The sequence below is a fragment of the Coregonus lavaretus genome (assembly GCF_964263955.1).
Source record: "Coregonus lavaretus genome assembly, chromosome: 20".
Classification (NCBI taxonomy): Eukaryota; Metazoa; Chordata; class Actinopteri; order Salmoniformes; family Salmonidae; genus Coregonus; species Coregonus lavaretus.
Window position 1 is genome coordinate 31,215,610 of NC_140007.1, and position 16,134 is coordinate 31,231,743.

General features: G+C 43.9%; 1 protein-coding gene across 1 annotated transcript in view; it reads left to right on the plus strand.

Annotated features, from left to right (window-relative positions):
• LOC311148115 (voltage-dependent L-type calcium channel subunit alpha-1D-like) overlaps positions 1-14,266 on the plus strand; it is a gene marked incomplete at its 3' end in the record, with an annotated part of 33,305 nt that extends 19,039 nt beyond the window's left edge. The window contains exons 21-45 of the mRNA XM_084185018.1: positions 1,344-1,403; positions 1,788-1,894; positions 3,204-3,291; positions 3,476-3,583; positions 3,677-3,729; positions 5,487-5,633; positions 5,738-5,939; positions 6,090-6,248; positions 7,804-7,914; positions 8,049-8,136; positions 8,902-9,053; positions 9,149-9,214; positions 9,304-9,395; positions 9,506-9,665; positions 9,848-9,975; positions 10,292-10,388; positions 10,772-10,874; positions 10,981-11,082; positions 11,334-11,458; positions 11,555-11,665; positions 11,867-12,552; positions 12,699-12,982; positions 13,091-13,203; positions 13,330-13,707; positions 14,060-14,266. Coding sequence (XP_084041144.1) covers positions 1,344-1,403; positions 1,788-1,894; positions 3,204-3,291; positions 3,476-3,583; positions 3,677-3,729; positions 5,487-5,633; positions 5,738-5,939; positions 6,090-6,248; positions 7,804-7,914; positions 8,049-8,136; positions 8,902-9,053; positions 9,149-9,214; positions 9,304-9,395; positions 9,506-9,665; positions 9,848-9,975; positions 10,292-10,388; positions 10,772-10,874; positions 10,981-11,082; positions 11,334-11,458; positions 11,555-11,665; positions 11,867-12,552; positions 12,699-12,982; positions 13,091-13,203; positions 13,330-13,707; positions 14,060-14,266 — 3,927 coding nt within the window. The remainder of the gene's footprint in view (positions 1-1,343; positions 1,404-1,787; positions 1,895-3,203; positions 3,292-3,475; positions 3,584-3,676; positions 3,730-5,486; positions 5,634-5,737; positions 5,940-6,089; positions 6,249-7,803; positions 7,915-8,048; positions 8,137-8,901; positions 9,054-9,148; positions 9,215-9,303; positions 9,396-9,505; positions 9,666-9,847; positions 9,976-10,291; positions 10,389-10,771; positions 10,875-10,980; positions 11,083-11,333; positions 11,459-11,554; positions 11,666-11,866; positions 12,553-12,698; positions 12,983-13,090; positions 13,204-13,329; positions 13,708-14,059) is intronic.
• Between the last annotated feature and the right edge of the window lie 1,868 nt (positions 14,267-16,134).

The following is a 16,134-nucleotide window of genomic DNA, read 5'->3' on the forward strand; positions in this document are numbered from 1 at the left end:
CTTGTCCCGAAGTCACTCCTGCATTGTCTTGGCTGTGTGATTAGGGTCGTTGTCCTGTTGGAAGGTGAACCTTCGCCCCAGTCTGAGGTCCTGAGCGCTCTGGAGCAGGTTTTCATCAAGGATCTCTCTGTACTTTGCTCTGTTCATCTTTCCCACAATCCTGACTAGTTTCCCAGTCCCTGCCGCTGAAAAACATCCCCACGGCATGATGCTGCCACCACCATGCTTCACCGTAGGGATGGTGCCAGGTTTCCTCCGGACGTGACGCTTGGCATTCAAGCCAAAGAGTTCAATCTTGGTTTCATCAGACCAGAGAATCTTGTTTCTCATGGTCTGAGAGTCCTTTAGGTGCCTTTTGGAAAGCTCCAAGTGGGCTGTCATGTGCCTTTTACTGAGGAGTGGCTTCCGTCTGGCCACTCTACCATAAAGGCCTTATTGGTGGAGTGCTGCAGAGATTGTTGTCCTTCTGGAAGGTTATCCCTTCTCCATAGAGGAACTCTGGAGCTCTGTCAGAGTGACCATCGGGTTCTTGGTCACCTCCCTGACCAAGGCCCTTCTCTCCCGATTGCTCAGTTTGGCCAGCCGGCAGTCAGCTCTAGGAAGAGTCTTGGTGGTTCTAAACTTCTTCCATTTAAGAATGATGGAGGCCACTGTGTTCTTGGGGACCTTCAATGCTGCAGAATTTATTTTATACTCTTACCCAGATATGTGCGTCGACACAATTCTGTCTCGGAGCTCTACGGACAATTCCTTCAACCTCATGGCTTGGATTTTTGCTCTGAAATGCACTGTCAGCTGTGGGACCTTATATAGACAGGTGTGTGCCTTTCCAAATCATATCCAATCAATTGAGTTTACCACAGGTGGACTCCAATCAAGTTATAGAAACATCTCAAGGATGATCAATGGAAACAGGATGCACCTGAGCTCAATTTCGAGTCTCATAGTAAAGGGTCTGAATACTTATGTAAATAAGGTATTTCTGTTTTTTGTATACATTTGCTAAAATTTCTAAAAACCTGTTTTTGCTTTGTCATTATGGGGTATTGTGTGCAGATTGATGAGGATTTTTATTTATTTAATCCATTTTAGAATAAGGCTGTAACGTAACAAAATGTGGAAAAAGTAATGAGGTCTGAATACTTTCCGAATGCACTGTATAACTGTCATTGAATCTACTGTTCACACTCTCACCCAACTCTGCCATACATCTACCGTCACTGCTCAACAGTTTCAACCAAAGCTACTGTTCTCATACTCACTCACCTTACACCGGCCACCAACAAATAGGGTTTCTATATGGCTGGCATAATCCTGATTTAGGATATCTTGTCTATCCTCAGATGCTTGGCTATGCTGACTATGCATTCACCTCCATATTCACTGTGGAAATCATACTGAAGGTAAAATGTGACCAGATATGAATATATACTTCATTTTGGAATGTTCCTTCATTATGAATTGACAATGTTCTGCATAGGCTATCTTCCCTGCTGCCAGTAGCTCTATTAGGCTGGTGGGAGGAGCTATACGAGGACAGACTCATTGTAATGTCTGCACTGATATAAATGGAACGGTATCAAACACATCAAACATATGGAAACCGCGTTTGATTCCGTTCCATTTATTCCATTCCGGCCATTACAATGAGCCCATCCTCCTATCACTCCTCCCACCAGCCTCCACTGAGCTTTATGTCCATCTATAAACGTATATAGTAGTGCACATGGCATTGTAAGTGCCATTTAGAATCACCCTTAACTCTTGTGATTTTTCTCCCTCTCTAGGTGACAGTTTTCGGTGCGTTCCTTCATCCTGGATCGTTCTGTAGGAACGCCTTTAACCTCCTGGACCTGCTGGTCGTCAGTGTGTCGCTCGCATCCTTCTTCCTCCAGTGAGTATCTGTCAGAATGTTAGCCAAGCAGGCTCAAACCTCCAGCTTTAAAGCTTGTGCCTGAGGTCAAGCAGGGGATCCATTGACAATATGGTACAATAACTATCAACCAACCTTTCCTTGACGATACTGCCTTCCAGAGAATATTCAGAAAAATATTAAATCCACTTTTTGTATCGAGCAGGGTTGGGTAGGTTGCTTTCTAAATGTAATCCATTGCAGTTACTAGTTACCTGTCCGAAATTGTAATCAGTAATGGAACTTTTGGATTACCCAATCTCAGTAACTTAATATGATTACTCTCAGTTACTTTTGAAATGTATGACTAATGAAAATATAAAATTGAAAAAGGATCCATCAAACACATTTCGTGTGTCATCACAGTGGTCTCTGACTTGTGTTCAGACTCGCTCAGGTGGAACAAACTTAAACTTGCGCCTTTTGTTAGTGCTGAAATGAATGTCATTGAGAAAACAGAAAGATGTCATTATGTATATTTTCACAAACATCCCCTCTGAATTGAAAAGTAATCCAAGAAGTAATCTTCTTGTATCTGTAATCTGATTACAATATCTTTGCTGGTAATGTAACAGATTAGTTACTCCTCAACCCTGGTATCGCGTGAGAAATGGCCTCTCACGTGTGTAAATATGTGTTTGTGTTGTTTGGGTCGCTCTGCGTGATGTGCTGTCATCATCTTCTACATGTGGCCACATTGCTTAGAAATGACTAGTTCCTGCAAAGATGTTGTGAAATGCCAGATGTCCAGCAACTCAGATGGTGAGGAACCTCCTCACGAGGTGCAAAAAGTGGATTTAATATTTCTCTGAATATTCTCTGGTTTTTGGAGTTCCACCTGCAACTGGAAACAGAAGTTTGTAAGACACCGGCGCCTTCAGAAACTCTTGATTCTGTCCTGAAAGGGACATTGGAAGGATGATGAACTTTAAGGGAAGAGCAGTTCATCATCCTTCCAATGTCCCTTTCAGGACATAATCAATTCAACTCAATTCAAACTTTATTGTCCTCGCAAATGGGAAATGTAGGCCCTATTGCGTAGCCAGATTATGTATTGTAAGACACAATAAATACAGTATACATAACAATACGCACACACACATGCACACACAGACACAGACACACACAGACACACACACACACACCGATAGCTGATCAAATCTTACTCCATGGACAGTATTGGCCCTGATTATATTGACATAATACTGTAACAGCACTCTCTGCAGGTCAGACAAGAACAGGGCTTTGTGGTTCATTCTCACACTCTTATCTGCTTCTCTTATACTCTCAGTTCCAGCGCTATCTCTGTGGTCAAGATTTTCAGGGTACTCAAAGTGCTCAGGCCTCTTCGAGCCATCAACAGAGCCAAGGGACTCAAGGTAATCATTTGACCACTTTGACCACCTTCTCTCTCTCTCTCTCTCTCTCTCTCTCTCTCTCTCTCTCTCTCTCTCTCTCTCTCTCTCTCTCTCTCTCTCTCTCTCTCTCTCTCTTTATCTCTCTTCTCTCTCTCTCTCAAATAACTGTGCAAACGTGGTCTTGTGTCTCTGCTTTTGTTGACAGAATGTAGTGCAGTGCGTGTTTGTGGCAATCAAAACCATCGGAAACATCTTGATCGTCACAACGCTCCTCCAGTTCATGTTTGCTTGTATTGGAGTGCAGCTCTTCAAGGTACTTGGTCATTGCTTTTTGCAGTACTTTGAAAACACTCCGTGTTGTCTTCTCATTATAAAGTCATGTGTTTTTCTGCTCTGTGTATTACAGGGCAGATTCTACAGTTGCACTGATGAAGCTAAACACACTCCATATGAGTGCATGTAAGACTTACTTTTTTGTAATTTATTTGTCTTTCTCTAAGCCAAACACCTCACTCAAATTCCTGTCATTACATGCTACAGTATACAGTGGGGAAACAAAGTATTTAGTCAGCCACCAATTGTGCAAGTTCTCCCACTTAAAAAGATGAGAGAGGCCTGTAATTTTCATCATAGGTACACGTCAACTATGACAGACAAATTGAGGGAAAAAAATCCAGAAAATCACATTGTAGGATTTTTAATGAATTTATTTGCAAATTATGGTGGAAAATAAGTATTTGGTCACCTACAAACAAGCAAGATTTCTGGCTCTCACAGACCTGTAACTTCTTCTTTAAGAGGCTCCTCTGTCCTCCACACGTTACCTGTATTAATGGCACCTGTTTGAACTTGTTATCAGTATAAAAGACACCTGTCCACAACCTCAAACAGTCACACTCCAAACTCCACTATGGCCAAGACCAAAGAGCTGTCAAAGGACACCAGAAACAAAATTGTAGACCTGCACCAGGCTGGGAAGACTGAATCTGCAATAGGTACGCAGCTTGGTTTGAAGAAATCAACTGTGGGAGCAATTATTAGGAAATGGAAGACATACAAGACCACTGATAATCTCCCTCGATCTGGGGCTCCACGCAAGATCTCACCCCGTGGGGTCAAAATGATCACAAGAACGGTTAGCAAAAATCCCAGAACCACACGGGGGGGACCTAGTGAATGACCTGCAGAGAGCTGGGACCAAAGTAACAAAGCCTACCATCAGTAACACACTACGCCGCCAGGGACTCAAATCCTGCAGTGCCAGACGTGTCCCCCTGCTTAAGCCAGTACATGTCCAGGCCCGTCTGAAGTTTGCTAGAGTGCATTTGGATGATCCAGAAGAGGATTGGGAGAATGTCATATGGTCAGATGAAACCAAAATAGAACTTTTTGGTAAAAACTCAACTCGTCGTGTTTGGAGGACAAAGAATGCTGAGTTGCATCCAAAGAACACCATACCTACTGTGAAGCATGGGGGTGGAAACATCATGCTTTGGGGCTGTTTTTCTGCAAAGGGACCAGGACGACTGATCCGTGTAAAGGAAAGAATGAATGGGGCCATGTATTGTGAGATTTTGAGTGAAAACCTCCTTCCATCAGCAAGGGCATTGAAGATGAAACGTGGCTGGGTCTTTCAGCATGACAATGATCCCAAACACACCGCCCGGGCAACGAAGGAGTGGCTTCGTAAGAAGCATTTCAAGGTCCTGGAGTGGCCTAGCCAGTCTCCAGATCTCAACCCCATAGAAAATCTTTGGAGGGAGTTGAAAGTCCGTGTTGCCCAGCGACAGCCCCAAAACATCACTGCTCTAGAGGAGATCTGCATGGAGGAATGGGCCAAAATACCAGCAACAGTGTGTGAAAACCTTGTGAAGACTTACAGAAAATGTTTGACCTGTGTCATTGCCAACAAAGGGTATATAACAAAGTATTGAGAAACTTTTGTTATTGACCAAATACTTATTTTCCACCATAATTTGCAAATAAATTCATTAATAATCCTACAATGTGATTTTCTGGATTTCTTTTCTCATTTTGTCTGTCATAGTTGACGTGTACCTATGATGAAAATTACAGGCCTCTCTCATCTTTTTAAGTGGGAGAACTTGCACAATTGGTGGCTGACTAAATACTTTTTTCCCCCACTGTATGTGATTACTAATAAGCATAGCTTTATTTGTGTGTGTGTGTGTGTGTGTGTGTGTTTTGTGCTTTAGGGGGACATTTGTGGTGTATAAGGACGGGGATATGAATCACCCTATGGTGAGAGAGAGGATATGGCAAAACAGTGAATTCAACTTTGACAATGTGCTGCAGGGCATGCTGGCCCTGTTCACTGTGTCTACATTTGAAGGCTGGCCACAGTGAGTACCAAGACCATGCATTAGTACATATGCTGACCATCTGTTTATATAGGGAAGCTGTTGTTGTTGTTGTTGTTTTCATCTCTCCCATTATAAACTCTTAGGCTGCTGTACAAGGCCATCGACGCTAATGCTGCGAACCACGGCCCTATTTACAACTACCGCGTGGAAATCTCCATATTCTTCATCATCTACATCATCATCATCGCCTTCTTCATGATGAACATCTTCGTGGGTTTCGTCATCATCACTTTCCGTGAACAGGGAGAATCCGAGTTCAAAAACTGTGAACTGAACAAAAATCAAGTTAGTTATTTTCCTTGATTATTATGACGTTCATCACAATCACAAAGCTACTGTACCTTATTATCACGTGAAAGGCATTCAGTCTACTGAGAATGCGAGTGATCACTTCACTTCCCATCTTCACTGTGTCTCCTGTCCTGCCCTCCACAGAGACAATGTGTACAGTACGCTCTGAAAGCCAAGCCCATCAAGATATATATTCCCAGAAACCCGTCCCAGCTAAAGTTCTGGAAGATCATCGCCTCCAGCCAGTTTGAGTACATCATGTTTGTCTTAATTCTTCTCAACACCCTCACCTTGGCTGTGCAGGTACAATACTGCAGTTCCTACTACACCTAGTCATAATGTATGCATAATGTACACTGAACAGAAATATAAACGCAACATATAAAGTGTTGGTCCCATGTTTCATGAGCTGAAATAAAAGATCCCAGACATTTTCCATACGCACAAAAAGCTTATTTCTCTCACATTTTATGCACAAATGTATTTACATCCCTGTTAGTGAGCATTTCTCCTTTGCCAACTGCAGGAATATCCACCAGAGCTGTTGCCAGAGAATTGAATGTTCATGTTCCTATCATAAGCCACCACCAACTTCGTTTTAGAGAATTTGGCAGTAGGTCCAACTGGCCTCACAACTGCAGACCACATGTATGGCGTCATGTGGGTGAGCGGTTTGCTGATATCAACGTTGTGAACAGAGTGGCCCATGATGGCGGTAGGGTTATGGTGTGGGCAGGCATAAGCTACGGACAACTAACACAATTGCATTTTATCAATGGCAATTTGAATGCACAGAGATAACGTGACGAGATCCTGAGGCCCATTGTCGTGCCATTCATCCGCCGCCATCACCTCATGTTTCAGCATGATAATGCACAGCCCCATGCCGCAAGGATCTGTACACAATTTCTGGAAGCTGAAAATGTCCCAGTTCTTCCATGGCCTGCATACTCACCAGACATGTCACCCATTGAGCATGTTTGGGATGCTCTGGATCGACATGTACGAAATTGTGCTCCAGTTCCTGCCAATATCCAGCAACTTTGCACATACATTGAAGAGGAGTGGGACAACATTCCACAGGCCACAATCAACAGCCTAATCACCTCTATGCGAAGGAGATGTGTCGCGCTGCATGAGGCAAATGGTGGTCACACCAGATACTGACTGGTTTTCTGATACACGCCCCTACCTTTTTTTTAAGGTATCTGTGACCAACAGATGCATATCTGTATTCCCAGTCATGTGACATCCATAGATCAGGGCCTAATGAATGTATTTCTGTCACGATCGTCTGGGTAAGGAGTAGTAGACCAAGGCGCAGCGTGTGAAATAAACATGACTTTATTTAATTAAAGCACGAAAACCAAAACAAAACACGATTCATGAAGTCCACGGTTAAACATACCGTCACGGAACAAAAACCCACAACCACAAGGTGAAAACACACAGTTTAAATATGGCTCCCAATCAGAGATAACGAGCCGACAGCTGACACTCGTTACCTCCGATTGGGAGTCATTGACCAAACCAAGACAACACAACCAAAGACAACCAACCAAAACACAACAAAACGAACACACCCTGGCTCAACATACAAAGTCCCGGAGCCAGAGCGTGACAATTTCAATTGACTTATTTCCTTATATGAACCGTAACTCAGTAAAGTCTTAAAAATTGTTGCATGTTGCTTTTACATTTTTGTTCAGTATATATTACAACAGGAATAAGATTGTAAAGTGTTTTTTAGAAAGTGATTAGAAATACTTTAAATAGTTTATCATGAGGAAGATCAATTATAATTTTTAAATCAATGAAAGGTAATGTATTGCCATGTGTCTCTGTCTTCCCCCTGCAGCATTATGAGCAGTCTAAAACATTCAACGCTGTGATGGACATCCTCAACTTGATCTTCACCGCCCTATTTACCATAGAGATGGTTATCAAGCTTCTGGCTCTCAGAACACATGTGAGTTCAACAGGCTTTCACTGGACACATTTTGATATCAATACTGTGTTCTAATGTTCCATGTTGTAATGTTCCGATACCATGTTCAAGTGTTCCATGCTATTGACTGTGTTTGTGTGTGTCTGTATATCCAGCAATATTTCATTGATGCTTGGAACACCTTTGACGCTCTGATCGTTGTGGGCAGTGTGCTAGACATCATGGTCTCAGAGCTTAGTGTGAGTACTATCTGTCTCTCCTTTAGCAACTTCATGTTACATAATCTCTTGCATCTTCAGCCATTTCTTTACATCAGGCAAACGTGATACTTAGAGAAAATGCTTGGAAGATAGACCTGCAACACTATTTGTGTACAGTTATTCATTGTAACATCTCAAGATCAGTTTAACAAACAAATTGCTTTATAATAGTCTTGTGTAGGGTATGCTACAGTCAGTAAAACTGTAGGATGTTCATATACGTCAGGGCTCTCCAACCCTGTTCCCTGGAAAGCTACCCTCCTGTAGCTTTTCGCTCCAACCTTAGCTTATCAACCAGCAACTTATTAGAATCAGGTGCGCTAGATTAGGGTTGGAATGTAAACCTTAGGACAATAGCTCTGCAGGAACAGGATTGGAGAGCCCTGATATACGATATGATATCGAATGTATATTTTCTGTTTTTTTCTTGTCTCTCTTATCTCCGAAACTTTTCATCAATCCAGGGAGGAGACGAGGATGGAGAAGTAAGACCACGACATGGACACAACTCTCTCTCTCTCTCTCTCTCTCTCTCTCTCTCTCTCTCTCTCTCTCTCTCTCTCTCTCTCTCTCTCTCTCTCTCTCTCTCTGTCTTTTTCTCTCTGTCACTCTTACTCATTCATAAAAAAGAAAAACATATTTCCATTACTCTGTGTCTCCATAAATTGTGTGAAAACAAGCTTCTGTTCCCTAAACCTCTGTGTTTCTCCCCAGGCCATCGAGGCCGCAGCCAAAGTAGCAGCTGTAGCCGTACCTGGAGCTCCGCCCGGGGCCAAGAAGGAAAGCGGAAAAGTGTCCATCACATTCTTCCGTTTGTTCCGAGTCTTGCGATTGGTCAAGCTGCTCAGCAAAGGGGAGGGCATTCGAACCCTCCTCTGGACTTTTGTCAAGTCCCTCCAGGTCAGTGATATGCTCAGACAGATGCAAAGACAAACAGACAGAGAGACAGTGATGTATGATTTAGATGTATGTTTCTACCTTCCCATCTCTCACAGGCCTTGCCATATGTTGGTCTACTTATTGCCATGATCTTTTTCATCTACGCTGTGATCGGCATGCAGGTGGGTCTCCTCCCATGCATTGTATCCCCCTTCAAAAGTCTTTCAAATGCAGCTGGTGACAATATGGCCAATGCGCTCACCTTTTTCAGACATTTGGAAAGATTGCTATAGATGACAACTCACAAATCAACAGGAACAACAACTTCCAGACCTTCTTCATGTCTGTCCTGCTGCTCTTCAGGTGAGCGCTGCAGGAGAGAGAGAGAAATCTCCTCTCCTCTCCTCTCCTCTCCTCTCCTCTCCTCTCCTCTCCTCTCCTCTCCTCTCCTAATGTGTGTGCTGTTCCTGTAGGTGTGCCACCGGAGAGCAGTGGCAGGAGATCATGTTGGCAGCATTGCCAGGGAGACGCTGTGACCCCGAGTCAGACTTTGAGCCCGGGGAGGAGAGCATGTGCGGCAGCAACCTGGCCTACATCTACTTCATCAGCTTCTTCATGCTCTGCGCTTTCCTGGTGAGATGGAGGTGGTGTCAGAGGAAGGAGGGGACATCTGTATGTGATAGGTCTCTCTTGCGAAAGAAAAGTTTATCTCAATGAGACCAACCTGTATAAACAAAGGTTAAATAAAGACATGTTGACTGCAGCCATTCTGAAGCAGACCAGGTGTGATCAATACACTCTGTTCCTCTTCTCAGATCATTAACTTGTTCATTGCTGTCATCATGGACAACTTTGAGTACCTGACCAGGGATTGGACTGTACTGGGTACTCATCACCTGGACGAGTTCAAACGAGTCTGGTCGGATTATGACCCAGAGGCCACGTAATAGACCACTCTGTATCTCTTTTTTATTTATTTAAAATAATGTATGTTAATGTAAATGGTCTTAACAACCCAATTAAAAGAAAAAAGATACACTTACCTGTGAAAGATACACATACACATTCTCTCAAAATTGAAAAAGAATAAAAGGGATATCGTCTTTCTTCAGGAAAACTGTCTTTGTCCTCTATCTTCCTTTTTTTCTTTCTCTCTTGTCGTCTATCCCTTTTCCCCATTTGGTCCTTTATTTTGTCCACATTTCCAAAGGCTCGTACTGGAGCTGTGTACATTGTGCTGTTGTTTTTCTGTGTTGCAGGGGTCGAATCAAACATATAGATGTGGTCACTATGCTGCGCAGGATCCAGCCACCCCTTGGTTTTGGCAAATTGTGCCCCCATCGTGTGGCCTGCAAGGTAGGGCAGATCATATTTTAATGTTAAAGGTTGCATAAATGAACAATTTTAATAAACATATTAGCTTGTAGTATTTGTATAATTGAATGTTTGATTTATGTCAGATATTGTGCAGTGAGAATGATATCCTTAAAATTACGTTTTTATTCATCAAAGTCACTCCCACTTAATATATCAAGACAGGCTACATGTCCTACAGTCCCTCTGTACCCATACAAGCCTGTCTAATCTAGCAGATCAGTGGAATTTACTCCCTGAGTCTTGGCTGCCTTTCTTCCTCTTCCCCCTGCCAATCCAATTAACTGCTTACCCCCCCTCCTCCTCCTCCCTTTCTCCCGCTCTTCCTCTCTGACTCTGTTTCATCTGCTTGCTTGTCCTGTCAGAGGCTGGTTGCTATGAATGTGCCGCTGCACAGCGATGGGACAGTCACCTTCAACGCTACCCTGTTTGCGCTGGTCAGAACCTCACTCAAGATCAAGACTGACGGTCAGTCAGCACACACACAGTGTATCATTCACACATAATGATTTAGTGCAGTGGGGCTTGCGGCCTTTACTCCTGTGTTTTTAAAGGTCTTGTGTCTCTCCACTAGGGCCCGTTGACCAAGACAATGAGGAGCTCAGGGCCATCATTAAGAAGATATGGAAGCGGACTAAGCCCAAGCTCCTTGAAGAGGTCATTCCACCCCCTAGAGGTAAACCTAAGGAGGTGCCATTTCAGCCAACTAGACAGAGACTTATTTACTACCTTGTAACCACACAGACCACTCTAATGGTCATTTTAAAGTTACAGAAATACAGGTTTCTTTCTTTATCTCCCTAGGGTATTTTTCCCGTGTTTTTTCTCTTAGTCCTTCTCTATCACTTTCCCATTTGCCTCGACCCTTTGTTTAAAATGTATATTTTTTTCTGTTCTCCTCCTCTGTGGCGATTCTTCCTGACTCAGGGGAAGAGGTGACTTGTGGGAAGTTCTACGCCAGCTTCCTGATCCAGGACTACTTTAAGAAGTTCCGCAAGAGGAAGGAGAGGGAGAGGAAGAAGAAGGGAAAGGACAAGAAAGACTCTCTCCAGGTATCCCAGTTACCTGGCAACACTTGTTGTTAATGTTTGGTGACTGTGTGTGTGTGTGTGTTTGTGTATCACACTTTGTGTGTTTGTGTGTGTCAGGCAGGGCTACGGTCACTGCAGGCACTGGCCCCAGAGTTGCATCTGGCCTTGGCAATGGAGGGAGAGGAGGAGGAGGGTATGGAGGGAGAGTTGGACGAAGACTTTTTCAAAGTAAGTATATCTCCTATTGACTGTCATTAGTGTATCAAAACAGTATGTACTGAAATGATTTGTCTGTTCTATTTTGACATTGATCAAATAAGGAAATATCACATACAGTAGGTAAACATAATAAATGTTTATATAGTATTTACAACAAGAAGCAGTTGACTGTATATTAAAGCTGATCTCTCTGTTTTCCCCTTCCTCCAGAATGAAAATGTTTTTGAAGATCCTGGCACCTCTGCCACCAATACTTTATCCACAACTCCCATGCCAGCTGACATGGAGGAGGGCACCACCACTGTCTTCATGGAGCCCTTCGTCGAGCCCACAATATTCAGCGACGTGGTCACAGAACAGCCATTGACAGCCAGCGAGAGACCAGAATCAACTCTCTCATCCTTTGATGTGGTGATTGAACAGCCCACGAGATCTGAGGCCCTCCCTCCACCAGAAGAAGCACCAGCCCCACCCCCGCCCCACCCACCCCCAGCCCCATCCCCACCAAAGGCCCCATCCCCTCCCCAACCAGCACCAGCCCCATCCCCACCAAAGGCCCCATCCCCACCAAAGGCCCCATCCCCTCCCCAACCAGCACCAGCCCCATCCCCACCAAAAGTTGCTTCTCCACCACAAATGGTTGCCCAAACCCAACCTCAAACAGTGTTAGCCCCACCAGAACCAGAGGCACCTCAAATAGTGTTAGCCCCACCAGAACCAGAGGCACCTCAAATAGTGTTAGCCCCACCAGAACCAGAGGCACCTCAAATAGTGTTAGAGGCAGCCACTGCCACACCTCAACCAGAGCCAGTGATGGAGGGAAGAGGAGGTGAAACTTACGCTGCACAGCAGGTGTACTACCCACAGTACCCAGTGGGCTTGCTAACAAACGATGGGTAAGTGGAAAGGGGAGAGAGGCAGATCTGGGTTAAAGAAGCTCAGTTGAAGAGTGAGAGAGAGTGTGTGAATGTGTGTGTGTGTGTGTGTGTGTGTGTGTGTGTGTGTGTGTGTGTGTGCATAAGTGTTCCCTTTCCCTTCACAGGTATGTGTATCAAGAGCAACCTGCAGCATTCCATATCCCGTCAGAGTACATGCAGAGTCATGCTCCTAACTTCACCAATGGGAGCGTTGCAGGAGGACCCTACGGCAATGGAAACGGCATGCATGGGAATGGCTACAATGGCGTTATGAATGGTATGAATGGAGGTAGCATGAGTGACTACACCGGCAATGGTTACATAGGAAATGGCTACAGTGGAAATGGCTACAATGGCAACGGATTGGAGCCGTATGTCCGGAGACGTGTTCTTCCTCCCACTCCTGCAGGTAATCATCACGTCAGTCTTTCTCCTCAACACCTGTAGAATCAGTAGAAGTAGAACTAGAAACACCCAGTGACAGTCTTAGTACATTTCCATTTATATTTCCTTCCAGGTCGTAAGCCGCCCTCCTTTAACATCCAGTGTCTGCGGGCACAGCATAGCGTGGGTGACATCCCCATCCCTGGCACGTATGAGAGTAACTCGCCCCCATGCAGATCCAGACTGGTAAGAAACACACACATGCAAAAGAATAGTCAACAAATCCTCACATGAATCAGAGAGACATTTTGATTTTAATGTAATAATATAAATCAAGATTTTAATCATTTTCCTCTTGGCGTTGTCCTCCAGACCCTTGACTCCCGCCGCAACAGTGTCTCCTCCACGTCCTCGGCCTCCTGGGCCAACAATGGAGGAGGACCTGCAGGGTCGATGCCAGGAGCAGGGGTGTCAGCAGCATCATCAGCAGCCGCAAAGAGAGGGCGTCTGCTCTACGCCCCTCTGATGCTGGTGGATGAGGCCGGGGGCACCCAGCAGCTGTGGGGAGACAGGACACAGACCACCTCCAGCCTCCCTGCTGTTGCAACTAGGCCCAGTGGCTGGTACCCTGGAGCCCCAACACTCCCCATGCCCACGCCCCAGAACAGGAGCTACACCAACGGCAGAGTGCCCTCACAGATCAGCCAAAGACTCATAGAGAAGGGCAGTGCTAACAGCCTGGTGGAGTCGGTAAGTGATGAATAAAACAAAACGTCCAGATAAAAGTCAGATAAAAAACCCAAAGCTACATATTGTTTACCGGTAGGCTATACCTTATCTGCCTAATAGTCAGTGGAGGAGTCAAGTGCACTCTAAGCGTCAATAATTTACCACAGAAATAGCTTTGCTTTCCAGAAATGTATATTTGCCTTAGTGAGTCAGTGATTTACACCCCATGAAAGTTCCCCTATTAGAATGTTTATGAATATTCAATAAACACTTGTATGCTGTAGGTTGTTGGGATATGGAACTATATATATAGAGAGAGACTGATAGAGAGATTTGTGTTCACTGTTTCACTACTCTCGTTATTCTCCTACAGATCCTGATATCGGAAGGCTTGGGCCTCTATGCAAGAGACCCAAAATTTGTGAACTTCGCCAAGCGGGAGATCGCTGACGCATGTAACATGACCATTGATGAGATGGAGAACGCAGCCACAGACCTGCTGACCCGTTCTACTGGACAGCCAATAGGACGCTTCGAGGAGGAGCTGGCTGACGAGATGAACTGTGTGATTTCCTACTGAGACTAGAGAGAGGAACAGAGAGGAAGGAAGAGGGAAGGGAAGGAGAGTTGGAGGGAAACGAGATAGAGCTTTACCTCTTTGTCTCCATCAAAATGGGGGGTAAGAATGGTTTCGCAAGCTATTGATCTTAGAATACAGTCTGTGTCTCTTTGATCAGGGTATTTTTCTTTTCCAGATCTTCTTAGTTCATTTGGCTTTGTTGAAAACATCAATGTCTTGAACAAGAGTCTGAAAGAACCATCCTGAATTAGACAGCGTATACAGTACAGAGACCAACTATTGAGGTTTGGCCACAATACTCTTTACACGTTATTCTAATGTAAGAGTGCACTGTACTATAGCCTGCCGAACAGGATTATAATTCGTATTCTACTATGAAGTATTTTATCGCTATTTTCAAATGCTGCATTTTTGCATTGTATTTCCATTTTTGGTACTGTACTAGTATTGCTGTCACTTACACACCCAAATCATAAAATAACCCTGCTAGGGCCATACATTTTAAAAGCTGGCATAAATCAAATATTTTTTTGGAGATATATAGTACCTGTCTATAGTGCAAGTGAGCTCCAGTTGTAACCATAGATAATGAAAATGGGTTTATGTGTGTCATGTCAGTTGCCCAATGAAGCATTAGCAGTAGACTTCTGAACCATGTCATGTCAAATTAGATCGACAGAAACCCCACAGAAGATTCTCATGACAGTCATCTTAATGGTTCCTCTCTAGGTTTCTTCCTATGTTTCTGCCTTTCTAGGGAGTTTTTCCTAGCCACTGTACTTCTACATCTGCATTGCTTGCTCTTTGGGGTTTTAGGCTGGGTTTCTGTATAGCACTTTGTGACATCTGCTGATGTAAAAGGGGCTTCATAAAATACATTTGATTGATTGATTGATTAATCTCCCTCAGTGAGAAACTTTGTAATAGTATTTATGTATATGGTCAAGAGGAATGCAACTTGTAAACTTAAAAAGAACAATTGTTAGATTTGTTTTATTGCGACTGCTAATACTTTGAACTGTCAGGTGTTTATGTGTGTACAGTAATAAAGTGCAATGTACTTTTTCTCAAAGTTGTCATGTAGCTAGTTCATTTAGTAGCAGTAACAGTAAGGCCGGAATTTAATCATGCAGATAGTGGAGACATGGGCTTTTCATAAATAACTGGCATAACACTACATAATTATAGAGGGTGTAACATTTCATGATTTTAAGGAACAAAAAGCATAAAAGAAACACATGAATTGCATAATGATCATTAGTGCCTTAGCAGATGGAGAACATCTATGTTTCCTTGGCCCACTCAGTTCCACATTAGAAACTCCTCTTTAATTACCATGACAACACTTGGCTTAGTGGATGATTTTGTTTTTCAGCAAGGAAGATAAATAAAGACATTTACATTTACATTTACATTTACATTTTAGTCATTGAGCAGACGCTCTTATCCAGAGACTTACAGGAGCAATTAGGGTTAAGTGCCTTGCTCAAGGGCACATTTACGTCATTTAGCAGACGCTCTTATCCAGAGCGACTACAAATTGGTGCATTCACCCTATAGCCAGTGGGATAACCACTTTACAATTATACCTTTTTTTTTTTTTTTTGGGGGGGGGTGGATGGTTTACTTTATCCTATCCCAGGTGTTCCTTAAAGAGGTGGGGTTTCAAATGTCTCCGGAAGGTGGTGAGTGACTCCGCCGTCCTGGCGTCGTGAGGGAGACGTAAAGAGACGTAAAGACGTATATGACTGGCCATTGTCACGACTTCCTCCGAAGCTGCCTCCTCTCCTTGTTCGGGCAGGCTTCAGCGTTCGTCACCTGCCTTCTAGCCACTGCCGCTCCTCATCTCATCATTCCATTTGTTTTGT